The following is a 16,613-nucleotide window of genomic DNA, read 5'->3' as shown; positions in this document are numbered from 1 at the left end:
GTAACCGAACCAGTGGCCCGCAGGTAGCAACATAAAGCCGCCACCAGACATAACACATGATCCACAACCAGACAACACATGATGCACCCCTGGCCTAACAACCAAGCCTCTACAACCAATGGACCCCTCCGGAAGCCAGCTGTCTCATTCTTTGGCAGAAAAGATGGAGAAGGCTGCAAACAAAATGGCCATCAGACGCTCGAACAAACCCCTGGCGCCAAACAGAACCCCTGGCGCCAAACAGAACCCCCGGCACCAGAGAAGAGCAGGAAGGGGAATGTTTAGCTGAAGTACCTAACTATTGTGTCTCATTTTCTGCTTTGCTTACTTTTATCTTGCATTTTTTATTGTCTTGCTTTATCTTTCTAGTAGCAATTTTCTGAATTAAGAGTAATTTAGCATCCTCTGTCCTCTGAGTCTATATGAGGGGGGACCAGTTTTGGCCTCTGAATGCCAATAGACGTTTCACGACTTGCAAGGGCCTGCTATATTTTTGTGTGTGTGTTGCTATCCAGTTGGTAGACAACAAGGGAGCCACCATGGAGCCCTACCATTAATATTATCCCTATATTAACATTTAAAAGTTTGTTGCAAATACAGTAATGATCATCAAAATTGCAAATACAATAACGATCATCAAAATATGATTTTCATTTCTCCAATTAGTTCAATTTTAAATCTGAGCACAATAAATATTAATATTTTTTGTACATATGTTCACAAAAGAGCAACTTGAAAAATTCAAACTTTTTTCATTTTTTTTTTGCAGGGATATTCTTGTGTGGGCCCTAAGCCTCTGGCTGACCCACTAAGTGTAATTCAAACATTGCATGCAATGCCATGCCCATTTCTGTAAACTTACCTGTAGCTTCCCCCTAGCTTACACAATGGTATTACCAAGCATTTAGATTTAATTTGTATAGTTTATTTTCTACCACACACATATGGTCATTTATTTATACAACAATGCTAGCCAGCATATTTACCTGAATTTACCCAAGGGCCACTATATCTCTAGTAGCCTTGATGGGGAGAGGAAGATGGTGGGTTGTTAAGGTCCCCCCCCCCCCATTGTTCCCGAGGATTTTTTTCTAGCTGGGTTTTGAACTGCCCTCTATGGACAAGGTTAGAAAGCCGTTACATTGTATGGTGAGCTATTGATGATTCGACGAGAAAATGTGGTCGAATCATGTGCTTTTACAGTGCTAAGCAGCATACATACAATACGTGCATTTCTGACTGCTCCACTGATAGGGTTAGAGATCTGTTATCCTTCACATAGTATAGTTGGTTATTGAGCATTCAACCCCAGAATGTGATTGACATGCATTTGCAATAGCAAATTAAATCTTAACCATTGTAATCTTTTTTCCTCTCCTCACATCCCCACTCCCTCCCTTTCTCCTTTCCTAACCCCTTCGCCCATTTGCTCTTCTTCCTTCCCATCTCCATACTTCTTTCCCATTTGGCCTCCAACCTAGCACAGACACATTTCCATCTATATCTATACGAGAGAATGTTTGTCTGTCTGTCTGTCCAAGTTTGGAAGCCTGGTGCTTGGTGATAGCCTCGTGTCTTTCCCCTCCCCCCACCCATCCCACCCTCTTGGGTGGAAAGATTGAAGTATACAAGTGGATGAATGGGCATAAGTTGGGATGGCATGACTGTAGGTACAAGATGAATGTGATAACCAGGAGATATTATAACACATAACTGAGCATATGACTTTTGTTATGTATAAAATTGCATCTCCTCTTTTCTGTTAGGTACTTTGTTACTGCTTTTTTTATTAACACATTTAGGTACATCTGCATTTGTGCAGCTATCCTAGACTAAATGAAGGGGAAAGTACAGCATGCACCAAAAACTAGTTACTGTATGTGATGCTAATCCCATAGCTCCCCATCACACAGGATGGTTAGTCATACAGAGGTATGTGATCAGTAATCTGCACTGGCACACCTTGAAATTGAATTTAAATTTAAATAAGTTTATTGTGGTATAAATACACACAAAGGGATGAGGTAGCTCAAGGTATTCTCACCCTGTTCAGTACGTGTTCATATACAGCATGAATACACACACACACACAATCACAAACAGTAAGCATATTACAGAAAATTTTGAGTGATAAACATATACATTTCTTCCTTTACACATGCACTGACACACTCTGATTGCATTATAAAGATATCATCAAGAATATAAGAGTTTAGAGGATAGCAGTGATACAAAATGTGTCCATTTCACAGGATAGTCAGTCATACAGGGCCACATGTTCAGTAGTCTGCACTGGTTAATTTTGAGTGCATTTTGAAGAAATCCTCACGAACACAAGAGTTAATAAAGTACTGAATGCTGTCATTGTGCAATGCCAGGAAGCTGCAGATAGATTTATCCCAGTCCAAAAGGAGAAAAGTAAAAAGCAACAGAAGAATCCATGGTTCAACCAGGAATGTAAGATAGCAAAGCAATGGAGTAAAAGAACATGGAGAAACTACAGGAATAACAGAATGACAGAGAGCAAGGAGAAATACCAGAGGGCAAGAAATGGGTACCTCAGAGTGAGGAGAGAAGCAGAGACATAGTTTGAACATGACATCGCGAGTAAAGTTAAGACCCAACCAAAGCTGCTCCACAGCCATATCAGGAGGAAAACAGTGGTGAAGGAACAAGTAATGAAACTGAGAAAAGGGAAGAATAAATACGCAGAGAATGACAAGGAGGTGTGTGAAGAACTCGACAAGAGATTCCAGGTCTTCACAAAAGAACAAGGAGAAGCCCCTGCACTAAATGAGGAGCAGGCAAACCAAGCAACCTTGGAGGATTTTGACCTCACCAATGATGAGGTCAAAAGGAATCTGATGGAGCTGAATGTGACAAGGGCTATTGGGCCTGACAGAATCTCACTGTGGATACTAAAAGAAGGTGTAGAAGCACTTAGCATGCCACTCTCTATGGTGTATAACAGGTCACTGGAAACAGGAGACCTACCAGAAAGCTGGAAGACAGCTAATGTAGTCCCAATATACACAAAGGGTGACAGGCAAGAGACACTGAACTACAGGCCAGTTTCCCCTAACTTGTATACCAAGCAAGGTGATGGAGAATATCGTGAGGAAAGGGCTCGTAGAGCATCTGGAGGGAAATAGCTTTGTAACACACCACCAGCAAGGTTTCAGAGATGATAAATCGTGCCTCACAAGGTTACTAGAATTCTATGACCAAGCAACAAAAATTAGGCAAGAAAGAAAAGGGTGGGCAGACTGCATTTTCTTGGACTGTCAGAAGGCTTTTGACACAGTATCTCATAAAAGGCTGTTACGAAAGTTGGAGCAACAGGCAGGAGTAAAAGGTAAGGTGCTCCAGTGGATAAGGGAGAATCTAAGCAACAGGAAACAGCGAGTAACTGTGAGGGGGAAGACATCAGAGTGGCGAGATGTCTCCAGCAGAGTCCCACAGGGCTCTGTACCTGGACCCATCCTGTTTCTATTACAGTGGAATCTTGATTAATGAATTTAATCCATTCCAGCACCGAGCTCGTCATGTGAAATGCTCATCTTTCAAAACAAATTTCCCCATTTAAAATATTGGAAATAAAAATAATCCGTTCCACCACCGAAAAACATCAATATGATATTCGATTTTTTAAATAATGGAGCAGCCTACCTGACAAACACTGAACGAACCTTTATGACATTTTTCCTTTTTTCAACTTTGTTCACTTTTTTATTTTTTCATTTTTTATAGCAAAAGGTTCATTCAGTGTTTGTCAGGTAGGCTGCTCCATATTTCTTAAAAAAAAAAAATTGAACAAATTTGAAAAAAGGAAAATGTCATAAAGGTTCGTTCAGTGTCTGTCAGGTAGGATGCTCCATTATGGCAATCCTCCTTTGTTTCAAATGTGTTCAACTTGTTTTGTATTTTTCATTTATGTATTAATAATGGAGCAGCCTACCTGGTACACAATGAACGAACCTTTATGACATTTTTCCTTTTTCAAATTTTTTTTTTTTATTCTACAAAAAAATCGATGCTTTGCAACATCACAGCAGTCACCCCTTTACATCCCAGCATCATTAGCATCTTTAAACAAAAAAAATTATTTATTTGCATCGTCGGAGATGTCCAAGAATGTGCGAGAAGCAGCAGGAACGCACCATGTGGCTCTCTCGTTAATCAAACGAGCTCTCGCTAATCGAGACAAATTGTCGGCGATCAGCACGCATGTTACTCAAAATGCTCATAATTTGAGGCATTCGTCACTCGAGGTTCCACTATATATATAAACGATCTTCCAGAGGGTATAGACTCATTCCTCTCAATGTTTGCTGATACAAAAGTTATGTGAAGAATCAAAACAGATGATGATAGAGACTACATGACAACCTGGACAGGCTGGAGGAATGGTCTAGAAAATGGGTACTAAAGTTTAACTCAGGAAAGTGCAAAGTAATGAAATTAGGCGAAGGGAGCAGAAGGCTGAACACAAGGTACCATCTGGGAGGTGAAATCCTACAAGAGTCAAATAGAGAGAAAGATCTGGGGGTTGATATCACACCGAACCTGTCCCCAGAGGCTCACATCAAAAGGATATCCTCAGTGGCATATGCTAGACTGGCCAACATAAGAACTGCCTTTAGAAACTTAGGTAAGGACTCATTCAGGACCCTGTATACCACTTATGTCAGACCAATCATGGAATATGCAGCTCCAGCTTGGAGTCCATACCTAGTTAAACGCAAGACAAAGTTAGAGGATTCAGCAGTATGACACCAGACTCGTCCCGGAACCGAGAGGCATGAGCTACGAGAAAAGGCTAAAGAAGCTGACACTCATGTCCCTGGAAGACAGAAGAGTACGGGAAGACATGATAACCACCTACAAAATTCTCAGGGAAATTGACAGGGTGGACAAAGACAAACTCTTTAGCATGGGCGGAACATGAACAAGGGGACACAGGTAGAAACAGAGTACGCAAATGAGCCACAGAGACATTAGAAAGAACTTTTTCAGTGTTACCTTGAGGTTCCCTTGAGGTGCTTCCAGGGCTTAGCGTCCCCACGGCCCGGTCGTCGACCAGGCCTCCTGGTTGCTGGACTGATCAACCAGGCTGTTGGACACGGCTGCTCGCAGCCTGACGTATGAGTCACAGCCTGCTTGATCAGGTATCCAGTGTCAGAGTAATTAGTAAATGGAATGCATTAGGCAGTGATGTAGTGGAGGCTGACTCCATACACAGTTTCAAATGTAGATATGATAGAGCCCAGTATGCTCAGGAATCTGTTCACCAGTTGATTGACAGTTGAGAGGCAGGGCCAAAGAGCCAAAGCTCAACCCCCACAAGCACAACTAGGCAAGTATTCCAGCCTAGAAAATACTACTGTTTCGAAAAGTATCATCATTCATATGGCATCTCTTGTTTGAAAGGTTTTCGTTATCCTACCTGTCATTTTTCTTGTAGTCGTGACAGCTACTTTTTTGTCTTCTATAAAGGTAACGTCCTCTGGCATGATTCCTCCTAGATCCTTTACATTGCTTTATCATTCTATAGAGTGATTTGACTGTGTTTATATACTGTATGTGGTTTCCATTTTTTATATTTTAATTTCTTCCATAGTGCAGAAGCTGGAACGTGTCTTCACTAAACATCATATTTTTTCTTTTACCATTGAAAAAACTTGATTTACATCAGACTGGAGATTTGCTGTGTTCTCTATATTGTCTATACAGTATTATGATCCAGGTATTTACCTGGTTCCTAACTATTTAAATTATGCATATTTATACATTTAATCATTCCTCAATTATGTATTACCATTGACCTTATTTCTAGTTTCATTTCATAATGTTATGTGATTATATTATTATTATTATATTTGCTTGTATTGCAGTTGCCCTTATATCACATTGTTGTATTATACTGTATAAGAGTTGATTAGTGGAGCGATGACGAGTATGGTCAATGGTGCTGGACGATTATTTGACAAGATGGGTTCGTATGATCGTCAGTGGTACCAGCTGTGCATGTCACTGAATGAATATTATTTTCAGAATAAGAAGCATAATTATATGAGTTATTTCCAGTATGTCTAATGTATTTAATACTTATGTTTATAAGTGTATGGTAGTGTGTATCTCTGTGTGTAAGTGTGGCTTTTGGATTATATTTATGTGGCGTGTGGCTACAGTGTCTGAGGAGCTCTCGCAGTCAGTCGTAGCAAATGTGTCAGTACTGGACAGGTTGTGATGAGGACTGGATGTACCAGCTGAATTTAAGCAGTGTTTGTTATTTGCTTGAGGTTGTGTGTTTGCAATGAGTCTGTTATTCATATGAATTATTACCAAGTTGTATATATACATGTGTCATTAGTCATAAATCCATTATCATTTAATTGTTAATCTTGATTGTACTCTACTTTGTTATTTTATTTGTGCCTTCCACAGAGTAAATTGGTGTTTTGTTCTTTTTTAAACAGTGGTTTTTAATTAATGAATCCTGTAGTCGGCCAATGGGATAACAGGCCAATAATGAGCTCTATAGAAGCTGCTCCCAGGAACACAAGCTTTACCAAGTGTGAGTGGTAACAGTACTCTTGGAAATCCTAGTGTCCTCTAGAAAGGTTGATACAATACTAAAGTTTATATCATTGTCTATTTCTGATAAAAGGATGAGAAAAAATACTGGAGCAAGTATGATACCTTGGGGGACTGAGCTTTTCATGGTGGATGATCCGGATTTTACTTTGTTGGCAATTACACTCGGGGTTCTGTTTATTAGGAAGTTAAATGATCCATATCACGACTTTGTCAGTACAATAACTCCTTTTGAAAGCATTTTGAGCGCAAAAACAATATGGTCATACTGTATTTGTCAAAATGTTTTACAATGTCTATGCATATTACATTTTGCTCATATTCCATGGTCTCTAAGGCCATGTCATAGTGATCTAGCAATTGTGAGACAAAAGTGCCCATTTCTGAACCCATGTTGTCTGTGATTAGGTAGATGTTGTGATTCAATTTGAATTGTGAATAAAACCTTACTCCTAAGCACTCTTTTAAAGACTTTGATGATCTGTGATATTAATTTAAGGCTATTGGTCCATAAATCCACAAGAGGTAGAGATTTCCCACTTGAATTTTTTGCTTCATGAATGCTAATTAACAATGTCAAATGAACAAAAAATTCTGACCCATTTTTTTTTTACATATTACAGGAGTTAAATAGTTTTCATTAAGAAAAAATTTATGTGACTCTGGATAAAAAAAACAATCACCTGAGGATCACATAAAGAACACTAAGGAGCATATGGTAAACTTTCCATGAATAAATCCACAAGGGTCGTGATGAGGGTTCGAACTTACGTCTAGGATGATCCCAGATGCACCCTAGTTGATTGCGCCAGGACATGGTAAAAGAAATGCAACCGGTAGTGCTACTGCACTCACACAGATCTTGTAGCCTCTCCGAGACACAAACCGGGGTTTTACACAATTCTCCTGTGCACCCGGGCTGTGTCAACAAGCTGTTTTACCTCTTCGCCCTTACTTCAATACACACAGTTTGTGTCCCAGTTTGTGTCTCGGAGAGGCTGCGGGATCTGTGTGAGAGCAGTAGCAATCCCAGTTGCAATTCTTTTATCATGTTGTGGCGCAATCGACTAAGGCACGTCTGGGTTCATCCTGGACGTAAGTTTGAACCCTCATCACGGCCCTTGTGGATTTGTTCACTTGATTTATCATGCTATTGTGATTTCTGTGTGTAGTGCAAACTTTCCACCTTTAGAATCATTATTAAATACTGTACATTTGTCAGCCTTCAAATTGTAGACGGTTAGTGACAACCAATCGTGAGGCAGTTAGGCCTCTGACGTCATACCCAATAGTGTGTGGGCGCTCCTGAGGGTAGGCCGGAGTCAGTGTACTGTGAACAGCTAGAGTAGGTGGACTTCTGGTGAGCTGGATATTGTGTTACTTCTTAAAATAAAGCATCAAGAAGGAATGTGTGTGTTTTCTCTACATTCCCTAAGAGCCTCCAAACAACAATAAAAGAGCCGAAACACCTGGATGACGAAATATTAAAGAAATTATTCATGACCTTTGTGAGCCAAAGTAAAGCAGAAATAGTGTGGAAGCACATGGTGATCAAAACAAAGATGGCTGCTGGCAAGAGGAAGGACAAAAAAGAAGAGATTAATTTTGATGGTTTTAATAAGGAAAAATATTAACAGAAGTGATTTTTCACAACAGGTTGGCAAAAATGGATGATCATTGTAAGGAATCGTGCAGATAGAATTAAGAATTTGAGGAGCAGTAATGAAATTTTAAGAAACAAAGTTACTGCCTTGAAAGGTCAAATAAAAAAATTATACAGAGATATGAATAACTGGGAAACTAAAGGAAAAATTGTGGAAGAGGAAAATAAATTATTAAAGATAGCTCTTGAAGTTAACTCAAATCCAGATGTTAGTGAATACAATAGGTTAGGGAATGAAATTCAACAGGTAAAAGTGCTTTCGACAGAAAAGATAGAGGAGGTTCACATGATATAGGAAACTGCATGAAGGATATGCAGCTAACCCAAGCACAAGTGGCCACAGAGAAAGCAATACTGTACTAGAAGCAGCTAAGGAAGTGACCGAGCAACAACAGGGTTCTGAAAGACCTTGACCTACATCTTTCAGCAAAGAGCCAACACAATGTGTACTGCAGATACACAGTCCAATAAAGCATGAACAGGAAATCAGCCAATATTACCAGAACCGGGCACTCCTGCCTCTCTCAATTCCTTGACCACTATGACATGGCCTTAGATGTCATGGGAAGACAAACAAAATGCTGATGTCATATACATAAATTTCCCAAAGGTTTTGACAAATGTGACCATGGTATTATTGCACTCAAATTAAAAGGAATTACTGGCATGATACATTTCTTGATCCTCTTATCAAACATAGACAAGGACACAATCTATAGTACTGTCATCCTTCACAGATGACACTAAAATTGTCATGAGAGTAGACAATAAAAAGAACATGGCAAACCTCCAATCTGATGTTAATCAAGTCTTTCAATGGGCCACAGAAAATAACATGTTTAATGAGGGATGAGTTCCAATTACTGTGCTATGGAAAAACAAAAACATCAAAACAAAAACCCACATATAAAATACAGGAAAACCACACTTTTTAAAGAAAAAACAATGTAAAAGATTAAGAAGTAATCATGCTGGAAGACCTTACTTTTAAAGTACAGTACTGTACACAACAAAATAGCTGTCACAACTGCAAGAAAAATGACAGGTTGGATAACAAGAACCTTCTAAACAAGAGATGTCATGCCAGTGATGATACTTTTGAAGACATTAGAGCTTACTAGAGCACTAATAGAGAGCTTTGAATGGGGCTGTCAGTGTTGCACACTAACAGTCCCATTTAAAGCTGGAGAAATTGCTGACCCAGAGAGCATGCAAAGATCTTTTACCGCTACAGTTTACTCAATAAAATATCTAAATAATTGGGACTGTTTAAAATTTTAAATCTGTGTTTCTTAGAGCAAACGCAGGAAAAGGAGGGAGGGAATTATCAGCGAAAAGTGCCAAGCCATTACAACTATACAACACTTGGAAGGGATCAGAATAAGGATTTGGGATGGGACAGGGGAAAGGAATGGTGGCCAGCCACTTGGACGGTCGGGGATTGGACGCTAACCTGCATGAAGCGAGACCATCGCTCTACCATCCAGCCCAAGTGGTTAGGTGCTGCAGTAGGAAAGATGTATAACAATTTACACTCGGCAAATATTAAAAGAACTAGCTCCAAACCTACACACAGAAATAACACCAAATGAGACCAGGAGGCATGGCAGTATGTGCAAAATAGCCCCACTGAAAAGCAGAGGTGCAATAGGCACAGTGAGAGGCCATCATGTAAATGATTTTAGGTAGTAGAACCCCAAGCACAAATACCATAGTTGAGATAAGGATAGAAGTGACAGAAAACGTACCCAATTATTTGTCCCGTTCGAGATTCGAACCCGAATTCCCAATTGGGTCAAGAATGAACCCAAATGAACTACTGTACTGAGATTTATGGAATAGATTACCAAGTAGCACAAGAGACATGGGATCAGTGGATGGTTTCAAGCATGGGTTAAACGTATGTGCACGAGTTTGGTTTGGTATAAATAGGAGCTGCCTTGCACGAGCCAATATGCATTTTTTAAAGTTTTGATACTGAATTGAATAATGAAATAATAATGATAATAATGGAACAATTATTATATTATAATAATAATGTAATGTGACTTCTCTGTGTAATAATAATTATATTTATTTATTTACAAGATGATACAATGGTTATATGAAATTACGTAAGATTGGTATTTTTACATTCTAGCAAAGCCACTAACACGCATAGCATTTCAGCAGGTTCTTAATCTAACACATCAGGCAAGATGAAAAGGTACATTGTAGCATGGTTTTATATCAACAAATAACTACAATATAAATTGATAGAGGTGAGGTGATTACTCTGGTAAAGATATATGTCTAAGTACTATTAATATGGGGGAAGTGGGTAGTACATGATATAGTGAGAGTTTGAAGCACAAGGTAGGAAACTATGGGGATGAAATTGGGTACTTTTTGGTTTTACTTTTGAATAACGCATAGGCTGGATAATTTTTTAATTTATCAGGGAGTGAGTTCCATAGACTGGGCCCTTTTATTTGCATGAAGTGTTTGCACAGATTTAGTTTGACTGGGGATATCGAAGTGGTATATATATTTCTGGTATGGTGCTCATGGATTCTATTACATCAAGGAAAAGTTTCAGATCAAGACTAGTATTTAGGAACAAGGTTTTGAACACATGAGAATGTGTGGTGTGAGTGTATGTTTAGCATGTTAAGGGACTTAAACAGAGGGGCTGTGTGTTGTCTGAAGACAGAGCTTGTTATAGTTTTGACAGCAGATTTTGCAAAGTAATGATATCTTGAGATAATTTGCAGTAGTTGAACCCCATGCTCAGATATTGTATGTAAGATAGGGATAGATTAGTGTGTAGGGCTATGGATAGATTAGTGTAGTTAGATATAACTACAATATCTAATATATTGAAATTCAGTATATTAGTCTGCCGAGTAGACTAATCATAGACTATAGTCTGCTATATTGGGTCTGCAGAGTTATCAGTGCATTTTGAATTGAAGCGAGCTAGAAAGAGGTGACTTGCGACTCTCAGAAGCTCAAGTGAAACTGTACCCTAGACCATCCAGCAATTACCATAATAACATAATAATCACCAAACTTGTAGTGTTTGGCGACTGCCCGAAACGCTATGCGTGTTAGTGGCTTTCCGACAATGTAAAAAAATACCAATCTTATGTAACCTAACCCAATGGACCTTTTTGTGAATAAAAATAACGATTATATTACACCGGGTATGTAATATATATTTATGTATTACATTTGCCTGCAGTCTCCGTGGTGTAGTGGTAAGACACTCGCCTGGCGTTCCGCGAGCGCTATGTCATGGGTTCGTATCCTGGCCGGGGAGGATTTACTGGGCGCAATTCCTTAACTGTAGCCTCTGTTTAACGCAACAGTAAAATGTGTACTTGGATGAAAAAACGATTCTTCGCGGCAGGGGATCGTATTCCAGGGACCATAGGATTAAGGACCTGCCCGAAACGCTACGCGTACTAGTGGCTGTACAAGAATGTAACAACTCTTGTATATATCTCAAAAAAAAAAAATAAGAGTTTTTTCCCCCATACCTTGCCCGAAATGCAGTATGTATTGGTGGCTTTAGGTATTGTATGTACTAGCTCTTTCTAGAAATCCAACATTATGTTTGTCACTCATCTTGTATATATATATGTACTTTTACCAGAATAAACTTGATATTATTTGGGAACTAATACGCCAAAAAATTGATAAAATTGTGTTAGCGCCACCCAGCTCTCGGCTGTCTACATACACTCTTTATTTCATGTAGGCTAGACATTGTGCCAGTGCAGGAGAGCAACACCCTGCCCACCTCCAGGATAGCAGGAGGAGGGCAGCATCCTGACCACCTCCAGGATGATGATGATGGTGGGGTGGTGGCGTTGTTTACAAAAGGGTCTCCGAGCATTACTCTGGGCAGGAGGGTGGCGGCCCGGCCACTCTCGCCAGGCACAAGGCAAGAGTAGTAGTCACATCACCTCCCTCCCACCCTTCTCTCTCACACACATATATTACCTTCTTATTACCTTTTGTTTCCACACGCGTAGCTCCTCCGATGAATCTTCCATTGTTATCGGCTAAAGTGTCGAAGCTAAACGCGGAGCCGCCACTCCAGGCGTGTATTACGCCACATTTTGTGGGGTGTTCGTTTCGATCAGCTTTGCCATGATGGCGAATGAATGTGGGTTAAATAGTATATTTTCTTAACAATTATTGTTAAGTTACCCGCTATATATTTTATGATTATATAAATATTTATTTATGTATTTATGAATATATTTATGTTTTTATTTATTTATATACAATAATATATACATTGGGTTGAGAAAATATACATACACTGTATTTACCTGAATAAACTATTATTATTATAATTATAATTATTGTCGGACAGCCCCTTAAGGTAAGGAATAAATGCAACAGAATTTGAATGAAACATAATTACTGCATTACAAATTGACAGAATATATTATATTGATGAGATTCCCGTGGCGTAGTGGTAAAGCACTCGCCAGGCGCTTTGCTAGCGCTTTGGCCTGGGTTTGTATCCGGGGAGTATTGACTGGGCGCCAACTCTTAACTGCAGCCTCTGTTCACCCAGCAGTGAATGGGTACCTGGTTGTCAAACGATTTGGCGTGTCGTATTGAGGGGGGGGGGGGGGAGTTTGGGTTAAGAACCTGCTTTAAACTTTATGGGTGCTAGTGGCTGTACATTTTTTTTAATTACCTAAGTGTAGTTACAGGATGAGAGCTACGCTCGTGGTGTCCCGTCTTCCCAGCACTCTTTGTCATATAACGCTTTGACAGTCACGTACATGTACATGTACGTGTACATGTACTATACATGTAAGAACGCTGTATTAAAAAAAATGAGAGAACATGAAATGCAAGGCTGACCTATTAGCTTGCACTAGCAGACTCTGGGTAGAGTCTTGTCTACCAGCCTGCACTAGCAGACTCTGGGTAGAGTCTAGTCTACCAGTCTGCACTAGCAGACTCTGGGTAGAGTCTAGTCTACCAGCCTGCACTAGCAAACTTTGGGTAGGGTGTAGTCTACCAGCCTGCACTAGCAAACTGGGTAGATTCTAGTCTACTAGCCTGCACTAGCAAACTCTGGGTAGAGTCTAGTCTACCACTGCACTAACAAACTCTGGGTAGAGTCTAGTCTACCAGCCTGCACTAGCAGACTCTGGGTAGAGTCTTGTCTACCAGCCTGCACTAGCAGACTCTGGGTAGAGTCTTGTCTACCAGCCTGCACTAGCAGACTCTGGGTAGAGTCTAGTCTACCAGCCTGCACTAGCAGACTCTGGGTAGAGTCTTGTCTACCAGCCTGCACTAGCAGACTCTGGGTAGAGTCTAGTCTACCAGCCTGCACTAGCAGACTCTGGGTAGAGTCTAGTCTACCAGCCTGCACTAGCAAACTTTGGGTAGGGTGTAGTCTACCAGCCTGCACTAGCAAACTGGGTAGATTCTAGTCTACCAGCCTGCACTAGCAAACTCTGGGTAGATTCTAGTCTACTAGCCTGCACTAACAAACTCTGGGTAGAGTCTAGTCTACCACTGCACTAACAAACTCTGGGTAGAGTCTAGTCTACCACTGCACTAGCAAACTCTGGGTAGAATCTAGTCTACCAGCCTGCACTAGTAAACTCTGGGTAGAGTCTAGTCTACCAGCCTGCACTAGTAAACTCTGGGTAGAGTCTAGTCTACCAGCCTGCACTAGCAAACTCTGGGTAGAATCTAGTCTACCAGCCTGCACTAGTAAACTCTGGGTAGAGTCTAGTCTACCAGCCTGCACTAGTAAACCGGGTAGAGTCTAGTCTGTTACGTACCCCTATTGGATACGTATATAAATAAATAATTACTTATTCCATGTATCATTAATTGTATGTGTTTATGTATTATATTATTACTTCTATATATTATATCATTACTTGTATGCTTATATCAGTACTTGTATGTTCTTGTATGCTTATATCAGTACTTGTATGTTCTTGTATGCTTATATCAGTACTTGTATGTTCTTGTATGCTTATATCATTACTTGTATGTTCTTGTATGCTTATATCAGTACTTGTATGTTCTTGTATGCTTATATCATTACTTGTATGTGCTGATATGTTATATTGTGGTAATGATCATCTGGTACCTTACCTTGAGGTTACCTTGAGGTGCTTCCGGGGCTTAGCGTCCCCGCGGCCCGGTCGTCAACCAGGCCTCCTGGTTGCTGGACTGATCAACCAGGCTGTTGGACGCGGCTGCAGTCACAGCCTGGTTGATCAGGTATCCTTTGGAGGTGCTTATCCAGAAGACCAAACCGTGGGAAACCGTTATTATTTTTTTGTGTGGTGGTCAGCTAGTCAGACTTACTGTGAGAAAGTTATATTTTAAGATGCAGCAACCACACACAGGCCCACACATAGATAATTATAGCATAAAATAGTATAACATAATTGAATCTGCTTTGATACAGATCACAAAAGAAAGTAATTTGAACATTAGCAGTGGTCTATTTAACTTAGAAGCATTTTTAATAGATCAATTAAAGGGCGATTTAAGTAGGATCATTGGAACACATTTGTCTCACTAATTCATTGTAAATTTTTACTATTTGATGGGGTGAGGTGGCATTAATAGGGTATTAATTTCATCAACACAAGACAGAACACGAAACAATGGGTATCAAGACGCCAAGCCGCCTGCTATCGCTGTATCTATCGATGATTTCTGTGTAACGACGATTAGCGATGATTAGCGATGTAACGACAGGCGGCTTGACGTTTGCGAGGCACTACACATTAAAAAGTCAACATCAGCAAACAACAGCCAATTAATGCACAACTATATTCTACCCACCTCAAGACTCCGCTCCAATATAGAAGCATCAAGAAATATGGACCAATAGGCTTTCTACAATCATTTCCATTCAATACCCATTGTTTCGTGTTCTGTCTTGTGTTGATGAAATTAATACCCTATTAATGCCACCTCACCCCATCCACCTCACTCAAATGTAGATATAAACAAATCGGAGATGTGTAAGTTCTATTCAGTTGTGTATGTGTAAACTAAAGTCTTTGAAAATGTAATAAGTTTTACGAAACGCGCTCAAGTGTCGCGTCAGACTAGAAATAAAAATGAATTTTGGAGAATTGATTTTTGAATTACCACCAACAGTGAAAAGAAATGTACGAAAGATAGAGAAAATTCGTGTTACAATTATTAATCTTACTTTTTCGGTCTTATTTAATAATATATGTCTACAGGAAAGACTGCTACCAAAATATACTAATATATATATATATATATATATATATATATATATATATATATATATATATATATATATATATATATATATATATATATATATATATATATATATATATTATTAAATATGACCGAAAAAGTAAGATTAATAATTCTAACACGAATTTTCTCAATCTTTCGTACATTACGCTTCACTGTTGGAGGTAAATCAAAAATCACTTCTCCAAAATTCATTTATATATATATATATATATATATATATATATATATATATATATATATATATATATATATATATATATATATATATATATATATATATATATATATGTATGTAATGTGTGTGTGTGTATTTACTATTTGTATCTGCAGAATAGAGCTATTAGCTCTTGGAACCCGCCTTTCTAACCAATTTAATTTTCCTCTATTATGTCTACTACATATACTTCTCTTACACACGCACATAACTCCAGGAAGCAGCCCGGGTACCTATTCACTGCTAGGTGAACAGGCGCACCAAGGTGAAAGAAACTGCCCATCTGCCGGGGATAGAACCCAGACCCTTGGGACTACGACCCCAGAGCGCTGTCCACTCAGCCGCGAGACCCCTGTACTCACCTAGTTGTTCTTGCGGGGGATGAGCTTTGGCTCTTTGGTCCCGCCTCTCAACTGTCAATCAACTGGTGTATAGATTCCTGAGCCTATTGGGCTCTATCATATCTACAGTTGAAACTGTGTATGGAGTCAGCCTCCACCATCACTGCCTAATGCATTCCATCTGTTAACTACTCTTACACTGAAAAAGTTTTTTCTAACGTCTCTGTGGCTCATGTGGGTACTCAGTTTCCACCTGTGTCCCCTTGTTTGCGTACCATCAGTGTTGAATACCTGGTTGATACCAGGTTGATGGGGTTCTGGGAGTTCTACTCCCCAAGCCCGGCCCGAGGCCTGGTTTAACTTGTGAGAGTTTGGTCCACCAGGCTGTTGCTTGGAGCGGCCCGCAGGCCCACATACCCACCACAGCCCGGTTGGTCCGGCACTCCTCGGAGGAAACAATCTGGTTTCCTCTTGAAGATGTCCACGGTTGTTCCGGCAATATTTCTTATGCTCG

General features: G+C 39.7%; 1 protein-coding gene across 13 annotated transcripts in view; it reads right to left on the bottom strand.

Annotated features, from left to right (window-relative positions):
• LOC123766903 (zinc finger protein 557) overlaps positions 1-12,403 on the bottom strand; it is a 143,843-nt gene extending 131,440 nt beyond the window's left edge. For 5 of the 13 annotated variants that reach the window (XR_011223323.1, XR_011223326.1, XR_011223324.1 and 2 more), the window contains exon 1: positions 11,985-12,136. Coding sequence is in view for 3 of the 13 variants with exons in the window: in XM_069307464.1 (XP_069163565.1) it covers positions 11,985-12,011 (27 nt within the window). In the remaining 10 variants the exon portion in view is untranslated. Of the gene's footprint in view, positions 1-11,984; positions 12,200-12,258 lie in introns of those variants that run through there. The other 8 variants (XR_011223329.1, XM_069307467.1, XM_069307468.1 and 5 more) reach the window with 4 other exon arrangements.
• Between the last annotated feature and the right edge of the window lie 4,210 nt (positions 12,404-16,613).

This window comes from Procambarus clarkii, chromosome 60 (genome assembly GCF_040958095.1).
Source record: "Procambarus clarkii isolate CNS0578487 chromosome 60, FALCON_Pclarkii_2.0, whole genome shotgun sequence".
Lineage (NCBI taxonomy): Eukaryota > Metazoa > Arthropoda > Malacostraca > Decapoda > Cambaridae > Procambarus > Procambarus clarkii.
Note: the sequence above shows the minus strand (reverse complement) of the source record. Positions and strands in the feature narration are given on the sequence as shown.